Source organism: Scatophagus argus, chromosome 12, assembly GCF_020382885.2.
Source record: "Scatophagus argus isolate fScaArg1 chromosome 12, fScaArg1.pri, whole genome shotgun sequence".
In the NCBI taxonomy this organism is placed as follows: Eukaryota; Metazoa; Chordata; class Actinopteri; family Scatophagidae; genus Scatophagus; species Scatophagus argus.
Window position 1 is genome coordinate 5861274 of NC_058504.1, and position 13725 is coordinate 5874998.

The 13725-nt window shown below is 39.1% G+C and overlaps 1 protein-coding gene across 4 annotated transcripts in view; it reads left to right on the forward strand.

The window, feature by feature from the left end:
* The window catches only part of fam13b (family with sequence similarity 13 member B), a 65227-nt gene that overhangs the window by 17972 nt on the left and 33530 nt on the right, over positions 1 to 13725 (forward strand). For all 4 annotated transcript variants that reach the window (XM_046406688.1, XM_046406686.1, XM_046406690.1 and 1 more), the window contains exons 4-7: positions 2517 to 2729; positions 3671 to 3848; positions 4342 to 4486; positions 12363 to 12490. In XM_046406688.1, coding sequence (XP_046262644.1) covers positions 2517 to 2729; positions 3671 to 3848; positions 4342 to 4486; positions 12363 to 12490 — 664 coding nt within the window. The remainder of the gene's footprint in view (positions 1 to 2516; positions 2730 to 3670; positions 3849 to 4341; positions 4487 to 12362; positions 12491 to 13725) is intronic.

A 13725-nucleotide genomic window follows, 5' to 3' on the forward strand; every position in this document is an offset into this window, starting at 1 on the left:
ATTATGTTTGTGAGAGCAGGTTGGCGGTTTAAGCTTTTTTCTGAAGGCATACAAAATGGAGATTTTGCTTATTTCACCAATCAGATTAAGGTTTTTAAACGAATGAGCCATAGAATTTATCTGCAGCTGGCTGGCAACTGTACTGGCTGCATAACACCATCAGTACTGACTTGGAGTGTTGCGTAGTCCATAAAAGCCTGAGCCAGGCAGCTAACCAGTTAATCCTCTTTATGCTAAGGATGCATTGTTGGAACCCTGAGGAAATAGATGTGTTTAGTCATTTACCTTGGTTAACTTGTTTTCCATTATGTCATTATCACTGGACATCAATCAGATGTCTGTGAAATGCCTCCCATAGAATGAAAGAAGGTGAAATGCTGAAAAGTCATTGATTTGCAAATTACTGAATAAACATAAACTTCCTGAAAACTAATATACAATAGATGTTCAGATTTAAAAATTACACGACACATAGAAGATAAGTTTCCTTTATTGTCATTTCATGTTGCCTGCAGTGAAATTCGGGACACTAGTGAACAGTCCACCATACAAGTGTGGTGTACAGGCTTTTTAATTGACCCTGGGGTTGTAAAAGCATGTTGAACGCACATCTGAATTAACAAGTTCCTTTTGGATTTCCTGTCAGTGTTCTGGTGTGGAGCAGTAAACATTGTCAGTTGCTATAGATTTGTCAAATCAGTGGATATTTTTTATTTTAATTTTTGGAATTCATCTCAACTTCCCTCAAGTGTCCAGGGAAGCAGGTGAGCTGTTTGTGTGAGAGAGAGCCACTTGACCATATGAGGTTATGTAATAAGTCCTTAATCCCCCGGGCCTCTGCTGGCACATTAATTACAGTGGTGCTGCCAGAAGTTATTCAGCCAGTGAAAAGGCCTGATTCTCTCTTTTATTGGAGCGGGGCATTGAAAAGATATTTGTCCGCCTTTTTCTTTATCTTTCTTCTTTCTTTTTTTTTTTTACTTTCCAAAATTGACAATCTTTATGTACATCTGAGTACAGTACCATGAATTCCTTTAAGAATAGACTATCTAATGATGTGCTTTGTTATCACAGTTTGTACAATTAATCTCATCTTGCCCCTTTCTATTACTGCAGGCTTTCTGCCCAGCCCAAGTGTGACTGTTCAGAACAGTTATTAATACTTTTGCTTTTAGAGGCTTGTGTAAACTGATTTGTTTGAAGCATATGGTTCTGGAACAAACAAACTTCTGCTTTTGTTCTGAAACAAACTAAAAATGTACCCAAACAGGCTGATCAGCATTCTTATTTGACAGCCATTGTTTTTACCTCACGTTATGGTAGATTATCGCCATTGTGAGATGAAGCGTTTGTCAGGACTGAAGCATGATAAGTTAAGACTTAATGATTAGAGCTTAAATGTAGATGACCATGTGTTGCTGTCCATCTAAAAACAAAACTGTCATTAGTATAGTTGTAGCTGCAGAAAACATCAAATGCTCTTCAGAAGATTCATGTGACAACACACTTTCTAACATTGTACAAAATGAACAGAGGGCCAGAGGAAAAACATATATATATAATATATATTTATATACATATAAAAATGTTCTAAAACTGGTCAAACCCTGACAGGACTTGCTGATGTTATCAGTTTGTTCTTTTAATCACAAACATGCTGATGTTGTCGCACCACATACATGTGGTCTTGCATATGGTGTTTCATACACTGATAAGGGAGGGGTTCACATACACAAATGTACAAATACACTCAGAGATCTTTGTACTTGTATTCTTGTGTTGCCTTAATGTAAGCCGGGTATCAAATTCAGAAGCTGGACCGTAAGTCCACATGCCATGTCTACACTCAACCATTTGTTCATGTGTCTGTTTGCCTGGTTTTCTAGTTGTCCACCTTGATTAAAATGGCATCACTCACTTTGTATGCACGTGTGAATCATTTCTGACTTCACAAATTGATGATTATACTATTTTCAGCAATACCTTGTCATATGGGATGAAAGCACAGGTTCAGTCAGGCCCTCTGGTTCTCTGAAGGACCTGTGTTTGTGGGCAGTGTGCCTCAGGGGATGAGGCCCCTGCACGCTGTTACAGCCATCGACTACAATTATATACACATGAATGCAGGCAGCACAATCGCACAGTTATATTGCTGAAAACATAGCCTATAATAGGATAGTTTATCAAAACATTTGAAGTTTCTCAGCAGATAGTGAGCTCCTACACCTGAAAACCTGATTATGCAAGTCATGTTAGGGTTTTGACTCAAACCCGAATGTAAAATTTATGCTCACCCTTTTCTGTTTGATGCTTCACTGTCCTGAAACAGGTGGTTAATTGCTTCTAAAAGGGAGGGAGGATGTTGGCTTAGTGCCCAAACAAAGCTCAGAAAATATGACAACATATGTATATATAAATATAATATACACTATGGTTTTAATGCAATGTCAATTGCGCAGATGTTAAGAACTTTCTTTTAATTCTTTAAAATTAATATTTGCTTCATATGTTCTCAGGGAACCTGGACCTGGAGGGACTCTTCCTGGTTAATGGCAACGCAGAGCGTGTGGATTGGTTGCGCCAGCGTTATGACAGTGGTGAGGAGGTGGAGCTAGAGAAGGAGGCGGACCTGGCATCAGCAGTCAGTTTGCTCCGACTCTTCCTGCAGGAGCTTCCTGAGCCGGTTATCCCGACAGAGATACAGGGACACATACTACAGCTACACCAAGGTGTGTGACAGAGACTGCTTTTTTACTTCTCCTGTCATCCACTCTTCTCTCTCTCTCTCTCTCTCTCTCTCTCTCTCTCTCTCTCTCTCTCTCTCTCTTTATTTGAAACTAAAATCTGATGTGAGCATCTGATACAGTGTTGTTTTCCATGTTGCACAAATTGATTTTTTGCTACCTCTTTGTGCTTTTTTCTCCTTCTCTTAAATCGTAAAATAAATTTCCTAAAATATGTAGACTTAAAAAACTATGTCATACAGATACATGCACACTTATTATTTGTTGTTTTTAAAAAGGTGCAGGACCAAATCGATAACCAGGTTTGTCCTTACACTACATCATTTAGGATATTGGTAACAGTCAGAACAATCCAGGCGAAAAATTAAGAGGTGTAGTAATACATGTGTAGTGGAAAATGAATAATCATTTTCAAATTTGCTATGTTTCTGTTCTTTCACTTTGCCCTGTCCTCTTTTGACTCACAGATAATCTGTCCTAATCCCCTTGTCATGATCATGGTTGTTCCTGTTGGTCTCATGCAGATTAGAGCAGTGGGGCAGTTTGCTTGAACTCACCATTTTTGTCCATTTCTCCTCATTGCCATCTCTAGTCTAGTGGATTGTACGTTAGTCTTATCTGTGTTTGCATATTTTAATGAGATTGAGTGAATTGTGAAGGAACAGGTAGGATTTGATAACCCACAATTCACTTCACAGTACAGATAGAGTAATTAAAAGGAACTTTGCACCAACACTGAGTGCAACATGTGCACAGCGTATGTTTGAAGTTGAAGTTGAAGTAAGTTTGAATGGCAATGATAATTAAAACCAACACCCTTTTCCAGTAAAAATAATTACAGTGATTAAGAGCTGCCGTCTGCAGTACAAGTTGTAAAAATAGTCACGTGTGGCCATAACCTGTGTTCTACTCTTGAACATCTCCAGATTACAGCAATGAAGAGGAGCTGTGTAGAAACTTGAAGTACTTCCTTCAGCAGCTTCCCCAGCTGAACTACGGCCTGCTGCGCTTTCTGTGCCGCTTCTTGGCCAGCGTGGCTTCACTTCAACAGGAAAGCTGGAACATCGGGGCACTGGCTGCCGTCTTCGGGCCAGACATCTTTCAGTAAGATACCTGTCTTGGGACATCTAATGATTGTTATTAATAATCATTGTACCTTCTCACTATACTTTTTACTATTTACTGTTATAGTTGTGTGAAGATCCAGACAGGTCTTTCTGCACTGCTTTTGGATTGATTGTGTACTTAAGCCACTGCTTACAGTAGTAGATGGTGTGTACCTGGCATTGTAGTATTTATTTTGCTGTCCTGTGTCAAAACTCTTAACTTTTTTGGTTCCGAATCTTTGCTGGGAGTAAAATCGTCTAATACAAGTTGTCCCTTATCATCAGAAAGTGGGAACATGAGAAAAGGGTCACCGTGCTGGTAGAAAATAATTTATGTGGCAAATGGCCAGCAACAGTACACATAAACATGCACTCAGAGACAGATGGAAGCATAACACATTCAATTATTCAGCTATTATAATTATTTAACACCCCTCAGGAAGAAGAGTACAACCAACGTAACACACTTTTCTCTCATCATCTATGTGCAGTCTGTCAACAGAAGGAGAGGACCTTCGGGACCAGGAGTCTGTCAGCCGAGTCCTGGCAGAGCTGTTGGACAACCAGGAGGGCCTGTTTGACTCGGAGGACGATGACGTCTCCACCACCAACGACTACAGCTCTATCAATGAACAGGTACTGTCTGTCACCTTTGTTTCTAATTTCTTCACCTTCTCTATCTATGGCTTTCTGTCTCTGTTAAACTGTCTCTCTAGCTCTGCTAACACAAGAATAGTAAACACAGCAAAGTTTCACAATTTATGCAAATGCTTTTGCAAAGGCTTTTGATTTATTAATGACATTTCCAAATGTGTCAGTATGTGAATGCTGAAGATGGTGTCAGTGTTGTTTAAGATGCCACAGAGAAACAGACATTGTCCTTTCTTCAGCTTATTCTTTATTTTGATCTTTGGTCTTAAGCCTACACGTCTCTGTCATTACGCTGTAATGGATCCTCCTAAGTATAGTAAAAGTATGTTTATCTATTTTTGTTGACCATTCCATCCACCCAAAGGGGTTTTTGTGGTTATTCTTAACTCATGTGATCATGTGAGTCTATAAATCTATTGTTTGAAACCACGTTGTTGTAAGGCTGTTTGCATGTAGTTATGAATACATGAATTCACAGTTAACATTCCTGACGTAATGGTCAAATTACAAACCCATCAAAATACTCTTTGTCTTCTCCTCTTGGTCCTTTCTCTTCCTCTTCAGTGGCACTGAGACAGAATGTGGCATTTAACTTTGCCAGGAACAGTGCTGAAATTCTTGATGGACTGACGCACAGACAAATCCCTCTGTGCAAAATGAAGATTAATGTTTCAGGATTCCACCAAACTGTTAGCAAAACACAGCAAGCTCACCTTTATGCAAAGAAAGAAGGCAAGGCCATACTAACACATAAACCTGTAGTTTGTTTTAAATGTAGTTACTTAAAGGGGAAATCATGGATAAGTGATAACATGTCATTCATATTAAGATAACATTAATATGGTTTGATACAGATGATTTAACCTGTGAGTTTTTACTTCTTCACAGTGGTTTGTTTCTCTTCTGGTGAAACAAACCATCCAGGCTGTAAGTTAATATTCAACTTTACTCACCTCCTCGAGCTAATGTTGTACCTGGTATCACAGAACAGAAAGTTCTTCTATGAGCAAAATATTTTGTGAAAGAATGTACAAAAGCCCCACCCAAATACACTCACTCTAAGGTCTGAGGTGTGTTCAGTATCGAGATCAGAATCTGACTCCAGATGAATGTGGTTTAATGAGCATATGGCAAATATTTTTTAGCTGTTGGACTTTGTGTTGAACTTCACATTCCATCTGTTGTCTTACTCTGAACACACAGAACATGACTGGCAGACTAAACAAACTCGAAGGCATTTCCCTCCGTTCCCCCAGCAGCACCTTGACCTCTCTACTGGATCAACAGACTGGCATAGTTAACATTTTCTTTTTACAGTAGCCTGAATAAGTTCTATTATTATGAAATGATAATATTTACACAAACACAATAATTACGTGACAACCCTTAATAAGTGTCACATACTGCTTTTTCTCCCCTCACATATAAGAGAGGAGAAAAGACCAACTTTCCCTGTCTACATTAGGCCACCAATTCACTCCATCACTTTCAGTTCATTTTATCTCTCCTTTTTCCTCCACCGGTTATCTCCTTTTTTATTTCATCTTTGTTGCAGTTTGTGTTTCTATTTTGCTGTGTTTTTAATTGATATTTCTGCCCTGCTGCTCTGAACGTGGCTCTAAATTTGCTTGCCTTTTAATTTTGTGCCCTTTGAGCCATTAACTGACGTAATTTAACTGTATTAAAGAAAAAAAAAATCTTACCAAAGAGGCAGAATGCGAAAAAGATTGGAAGAAGAAGAAGTAAGAGGAGCAGAGAGGAACGATGAGAAGACAAGTCATCTGTGCACTAATCCCAGTGTCTTATGTAACAGACAGGGTAAAAAAAAAAGTGAGTTGTTTTAGAGAGGTAGAGGGAGAAAAAGTAGCCAGGAAGTTGAGGGTGAAATAGTGGGAGTACAGAGAGAGAAGAAAAAAGACATGAAGTGAAGGAGGGGAAGGATAAGAAAAGAAACTCATGATGATGTAACCATGCAGCTCACACCTCCAGCCCTGGCACTGCTAGAACATTATCTCTCTCACACACACACCTGCTTTCACACAGGAAGCACACAAGCTTCATGCCTCACAAAAGGTTAGTGAGAACAGTTCGAATGAACAATTTAAATAACTGACGGTACACATTTTAAGATTCGGTTAGACAATGTGAAAGATGAACTTTTAACAGAGAGGCCTAGGAAACATGGAGGGAGTGACAGTTGTGGTGGCAAAATGTGCGTCGGTTGTCTTATTATTTAGGTAAGAACGAGGCAGTGTTGAGGCTTGTTGTTGCTGTGGTGAAACCAGTGGGTGTGATTGTTTTGATTCAGTGTTAGACAACACTTTGTAGCACCAGGATATCTGTGCAAAGCAAGGAAAAATAATTGAAATCAGAACTCAGTCGCTTATTTCTTTAGATATGAATATAAAATTTCACTTTTGTGTGTTCCGTGCCGAGATAGCCATGACATTTTCAGCTGTTGGAGAGTCTGTTTTGATTCTTCAGCGCACATTTTCTTAAGATGCATGCAAGGCAGAAAACATAATAGTTATAATCATCCACATTACAACGTGTGCTGTTGTTTGCTGTCTAGTGTGTCGTGAACATGAAAAATAAGCAGACTGTTCCATCATAATCAGCTTGTATCTCTGTTTTTGGGGCTGCTGTTTGCTGTAGAGAAAACAGGACTTGATTTAATTTGGCCATTGAATCTCAAGCCTGTGCATGTTGTCATATGGAGCAAAAGAAAGGGGTTGGATGTCGGGGTGGAGGCTACAATTTATGATCAGAGCAGCACCATCCCTGTATTTTGGATTCACATTCATGCCAGCTGTGAACATTTCACATACAACATGTGAGCAAATAGCAGTTAGCGTTAGAATGAAAGGCCGAACTTCTAATTGCACTGTGCTTTGCTCGACATTAAAGAAACTGTTAGCACAATGCTCCTTTTCGCTAAATAAATGACAAAGCTGATGAGGAAATTTAATAGGGGATTTAATGTGAGAATGACAAAGGCATCTTTGGGCCACGACAGCCGTTAATAAAGGCTTCAACAACAAAATCCGTCAGTGATACATCCTGTGAGGAAATCCCAGCTCCAAGATCCTGTCATGTCTGAGTAAAGCCATATTAAGGAACATTAACGTCATCACCACCCATATCTGACTGAAAAGCAGCCATCACTTCAACAGATAAGTGAAGCCAGTAGTGTTACATATACCATCATTTAAAAGGGCTTTTGCAGTGTCTTGTCTAGACTGCTGATACAGTGTTGGATTTGTGTCTGTTGTCTGTCTACATAATTAATTAGTCTCTTAATGACAGACTCATTTTTCCAGTTCTGTTAGTTTAACCTTAGGAGATAAACAAATCAGTATGTGTCCTGTTACTTAATCTGTGCCAGCTTAGTCAAGTGCTTCTGGAGCTGAGCCATGTTTCAGATGCCACAGTGAATGTATAGCTGCACCCTGGACTGTGGACACTACTTAGAACTGGGTGAGCACCAGATGCTGTCACAGTGTTCAGCAACGGTCTGTATAGGTTGAGGCACACACACATATTTGAAGCTGTAGCACAGCGATAAGCTGTTGAGCAGTGACCTATTTGCATTCAAACGTAAGAGTTGTTTAAGGAGGTGACATCCCGCTTGGGCAGTCAGAGATGCATGATGGATCTGTAATGTAGTATAAACATGTTAACATATTTTTTTCCATGTCAGTGTTAAGAAATACACAGTCAGACCATTGATTTTTTTTTTCTTTTTACTTTGACAGCATTTTAGGAGTGGTGAGACAAAGTGTGAATGTCTGTAAATCAGTTTCTAACACATTTGAAGGTAAAGATGAGAGCTGGATTACACAGCCCACTCACACCAAGAGAAGAAACTGTGGAATAGAAAACTGTTTAGACTTGTACACTTTAAAATTGTTCCCTCCTCCTGCTTAGACAGGTGAAAGGTGAATATGGGAGCAGACTGTTTGCTCATTTACGATCTCAATGTTTTTATTCCTTGCTCCTTTATGTGACCGAGCCATAATCTGTATTTGTTGTCAGGTATTTATTTCAGTCAATTTAGTTGTTCTCGTGATCCATTTTAGTGATGTTCCTTCACCCATACAGAACTCAGGCAGTGTTTTCTCAAAAAGGGAAAAGGAACCTAGCAGCAAATAACATAAAAATTGAATGGAAAAAGTTCATAAGTCCATTAGATTGTCACATGCGAAGTTGAAATCATTACAAGTAAAACAGAAAGCTAGTTCATATAACGGAGAACAAAATCTGACTGACAGTTCAACATCCCTTCCACAAGTGGATAAATGTAAAAGCTTCACAGTTTTAGAAAATAGAGACAAGCTGTTTGTATTTCTGACTTTTTCTCTTTCTAACATCAGGAAAGGGGGATACAAAAGAGCCTTGAAAACCGCAGATGAAGGTTTGAGACTTGTGATGTCAGCCCTAGTCGGTTATCATTGTTCTGTGTTCTTGGCCCACGAACAGTTTTCACTGGTGATGTCACTGGGGCTTGTTGTTTTCTCTGTTTTCCACCCTAAAACACGGGGTCGGACTGCTAAACCAGGGCCAAGGTCAAGACCTTTTGTTCCAAGGTGCTTTCTGCCTTGTCGTGTCGCCCATAGACACACACACAAACACACCATACACAAATGTACTCATCTTTGAAAAGCCTACACAGCAACTCTTTTTAAACTCTGATTCTGCAAGCTAAAATATTTTATGTTTTCCGCAGTCTTGAATAAGTGAATAATATTTTCAGCTCTGTGTATGGCCATTCATAGAGCTTCATTCGTCCATTCTTACCCTCTAATATCCCATCTTGAAGACTTTCTGATAGCCTTGACAAGTCAGGAAGATTCTGATTGGTCGACAGGCTCAATCAAAGCATCCTGGGAATGCTGGTGGATGGCTAACAACAAAGCCTGTCATATTCAGTGTTTCAGGGATACTTAACTTTAGTAACCTTTGTATTGTATACGACACTGTCGAGCCCACAGATAACTTCCGTTGTCTGTTTGACAACTGGTGATAAGACAGACTTGCCCACCAGCTCAGCTGGAGTATGCAGTTTGATTTCAAATAGAATGACATTAAACATCACCTGTATTTTTCTCTTGCCTGATCATACAACTGCGTGAGGCTTTTCACTTGGCAGAACACAAGAGGTTCATCGACGTCAGGGATGCCTGCGAAATTTACAATTTAAGATCTAGATGATTACGTCAGCACTTTCTGGAAGAGATCACACTAGCCAATGAGGGAAACACTGATGATGTTGCCAGGCAACGGTGAACATTCTAGCCCTTAAGACTAACATTCACTAGTCAACTCAAATCTCAATATGACTAGTTCTGTCTAGTCATAATTATAATTAAAGATATTTTTATTTCAGCACATTTATCTTGATAATCTATTTGGATATCTTATGCAAAGATATTACTAATCAATGTTGAATTGTATATGTGTGTGTGTGTATATATACCTGAGCAGTTACAGTAGGTCAAAAGTAAGATGGAGATATCTTCAATTTTAGTTATTGCTTGCAGTGTTCCTATGGCATACTTCTGATACCCACTGACTTACTCAGATAGTGGATGACAAATTAATACAGAGAGTTTTAAGGGCCGCTATTAAACAACGACTTCAAAGATAAATGTTAAACAAATGCCATTTGTGCAAATATAATAAGGCAGCATTCGAGTGCACTTTATTTTTTTTTCTTCATATACACGAGAGCAAGAGTGATAGGATATGGTGATAACTGATTATTTCTCAGCTTTTCACACCATTTAATAATGACATTTTACAGACACCTACACATGAAGATGCAGATCACAGTGTGGCTCTGCTTGGCTACACACCAACACAAAGAATATTTTCACTGTGAAATTTCCTGCCGATAATAAGAAGATATAAAATGCAGCTGAAGCTATCTGAGAGTAGGATTTTGCTTAACCTAATCACATCACACACACACACACACACACACACACACATACATACACACATGCAAAGAGAGACGGTTGTTTTGAGTCATCATCCCTGATCTACACATGTGGCGATACAAGAATTCCTTGACAGCCAATCAGAGCTCTTGGAACAGGTGTTGCTGTAGCAACGCCACAGTGACAGCAGCAGACGAGGTTGCGGTTGAGATGAGTGAAGGAACAAATACAACAGAAACAGGGACAAACAGACCGATATGGGGAAAAATCAAAGTTTCAGGATGACAAATGTGGTTCATGACCCTTTATAAGCCATCTGCCGCCCTTTGTTTTTCCAAGTTAAATTTGAACTGATACTCGTTGCATAAAACAACTTGTGAAAAAAGATTTTGTAACCGAGGTTTAACTTTAGTCACTAATGCGTTCTCTCAGTTGATGTCGTTATAAAACAAATTCACAGTTATTTAGAAAAGTCACATCGCTATTATTCAAGTCTTTGTGACTGAGAGAAGTGACCTGTTTTTCATATGAGAGTTCTGTTTATTCATCCCTGTTTGGTGTCAGCTGTCTGTATTGTGAGGAGTTATTTCTGTCCACATATTTACTGCCTTGTGTACCTTTACTGCCACTTTCTACCTCCTTTTTCTTCAGAATTATTACACCCTGCCCTCTATTGCCCCCTTGTAAAATATACTGTGTTAAATTGACATAGAAAGCATAATTGCATTGGACATATGAAAGTTTTAACTTATGTCTGTGAAGAGAGGGGAAACGTCAGTATCAAGTATTGCAGTTTTCCACCCACAATTCATGTTTCTGTCATTGTCCTGACAACAATGTTGCTGTAGAAATGGAAAACTCAATATGAAACAGATAGTTTTGCTGTTTTCCTTGATGTGTCTTTTTCCACTCTGGGATGGTCTGTAATGTAAGTGATGGTATCCAACACACATTTAAATTCAAATATTTTAATTTGTCGTTCAAATATTAAATGTCTTGTAAAGTTTTGATTTTATGTCAAGTAGTAAGATAGTTTTGATAGGGTATCCACTTGTAGTGTGCCCACTTGTCCTCATTGTAACCTTTGCAATGTGACACTCAAGCGTGGCCAGTCACTCAACGTGCAGATGATATCTCACTGCATGTCGCCCTGCTCTAAACCCGCCCTCCTCTCCTGGTCAGTTTTCATTCTGTTTTTGTCTCTCTGCTTACCACTGTATCTGTGGCGTCAATCTGTTACTCATGAGCTTCATCTATAGTTAGATGTCTCATGGAAGAAACTGTTATATTCCTGTTATGCGCACACATGTTGTATATGCAAACATGGACAATCAGCTCCTTTCTTACTCTGCTGTACTGGACAGTGATGAGGGACAGGGTAATTTTATGTTAATGTGATCCTGGGGATTAAAATAGCATGGTAGAGGGGAGTTATAAATAGTTACATACAATCCCGTCTGAATGAATTGCAGTTATTGCTTCTCATAAATCTTGATAAAAGAACTTTGATACCAAATTAGTCAGGTAAAATCTGTGACCTTTTTTTCAACGTGATTTGTCCATCTTACTCTTGGTAATTCTTGTTGCAAAAGACCAGGAACAGAAACTGTTATACTCTCTCTACTGACCTCTCTCCTGACCCTGTTAAATGTCAAGGCTCAAGACACCCCTGATCATTCCACCTCTCGCCTTTCTTAAATGAACAAGAGCATTTAGTTTTTATCTAGTTCTTTTTAAAGTTAAAATCAGATAGAATCACATCTTAACTGTTTTGCATAATTTTTTACACTCCCAAAAAAACCTACAATTTCACAATGGATTTTCACGTGAGAAATCTGTGTGTAATACATGTACCTTTAGTCTTGATATATGGAGCATTTTAAGATGGTAACTTTTTGAATCCCATGTGTGTCCGTCTTCAGATCACAGAGCTGTTGGATGATGAGAGGTGTGAGGCAGAATGTGAAGAGTTGCCTCAGGATGGAGAGGAAGGTCCTGCCTCCTCTGACTCACCACAACACACACACAGTGATAAGAGCCCTGCAGCCAGGTAAGACATCACTACTGTAACGTTATTATTTAAGACACTAGTGTCATCCCAGAGTGGGACTGGGAGGGGGTTGTGACGCTGTTTGCCACCTAATCGTCTCAGTCTGATTTAAGATAAGATGAGATGAGACTTTTTTGATCTCCGAGGGGAAATTTGGTCATTACAGCAGCCAGCAGGAATTATGAAAACATCCTATCACTGTTGTGGTGTTTACATATCTTCGACTCAATATTTTAATGATGAATTTTAATTTCATTTATCTTATCTTATCATTTTCACTAATGTAGTGCAGGACTTTGGACTGCAACGTATTGTTTTCTTTCCTTACTGTGTCCCACTAAAATCAAAGCAAAACTAGAACAACGTACTCAGTTGAGTGCGGATCTCTGCCAAATGAGTGTGCAGGCAAACTGAAGGTTTGATCACTTTCAACCACAGCCAACCGGTTAGGAAGAGTGAAGAGGCAGCAATCAAAGGCAATATAAAACAGAACAGTCAACAAAACAGTGTGTAAATTGTTAATATGAATTACCACAACCACGTGAGGTCCTTGAACACACAGTCATAAATTTTAAAGGCTATAAGGAAGATTACAACTCTCTGCAGCCCTGACAAAGTTTATCAACCAAGGTCACCTCACCCAATGAAATATTTATATTTAGTAGTGGTGTATACAAATGTAACAAATGTGTAGTTTGTGTGTATGAATACAGTAATCTCCAGTGGGAGCTAAATAGTAACATCAGCACTCACAAATCTGACAACGGATCAAACGTTGGCTTGCATTCTTGAGATCTTTAAAGTAAGACTTGCACAGTTTTGCAAAAATTACCCCTAGAAAGACATCTCTACACTTGAGTAATCTTCCCAGATGTCCAGTGTTTAGGGTTGTGCATTAAAAATGTTTGTTAATTCATTTTTGCAGCCACAGTTACTCACACTAAAAGATGCAGAGCTCCTGATCTGACCTGTTCATGTTCAGTAGCTGTTGACCAAGCAGAAATCAAAGGTCTGATGCTGGCATGCAGACACTCACGTACACAAGATAATGAGTCTGCCTCTTGACTCTGAAGGGCCAGAGTTCAGTCGCCCAGAAGGAACATGAAGATCTTCTCAGCTTCTTCTGATCTGTTGATCTCCTTTAAGTTGATTACTGGGCACAACACCCTGACACCCAGAGATCACAGCAGTGCACAAAGAAGATGATAATGATTATTATAAATGTACGAAGAGTC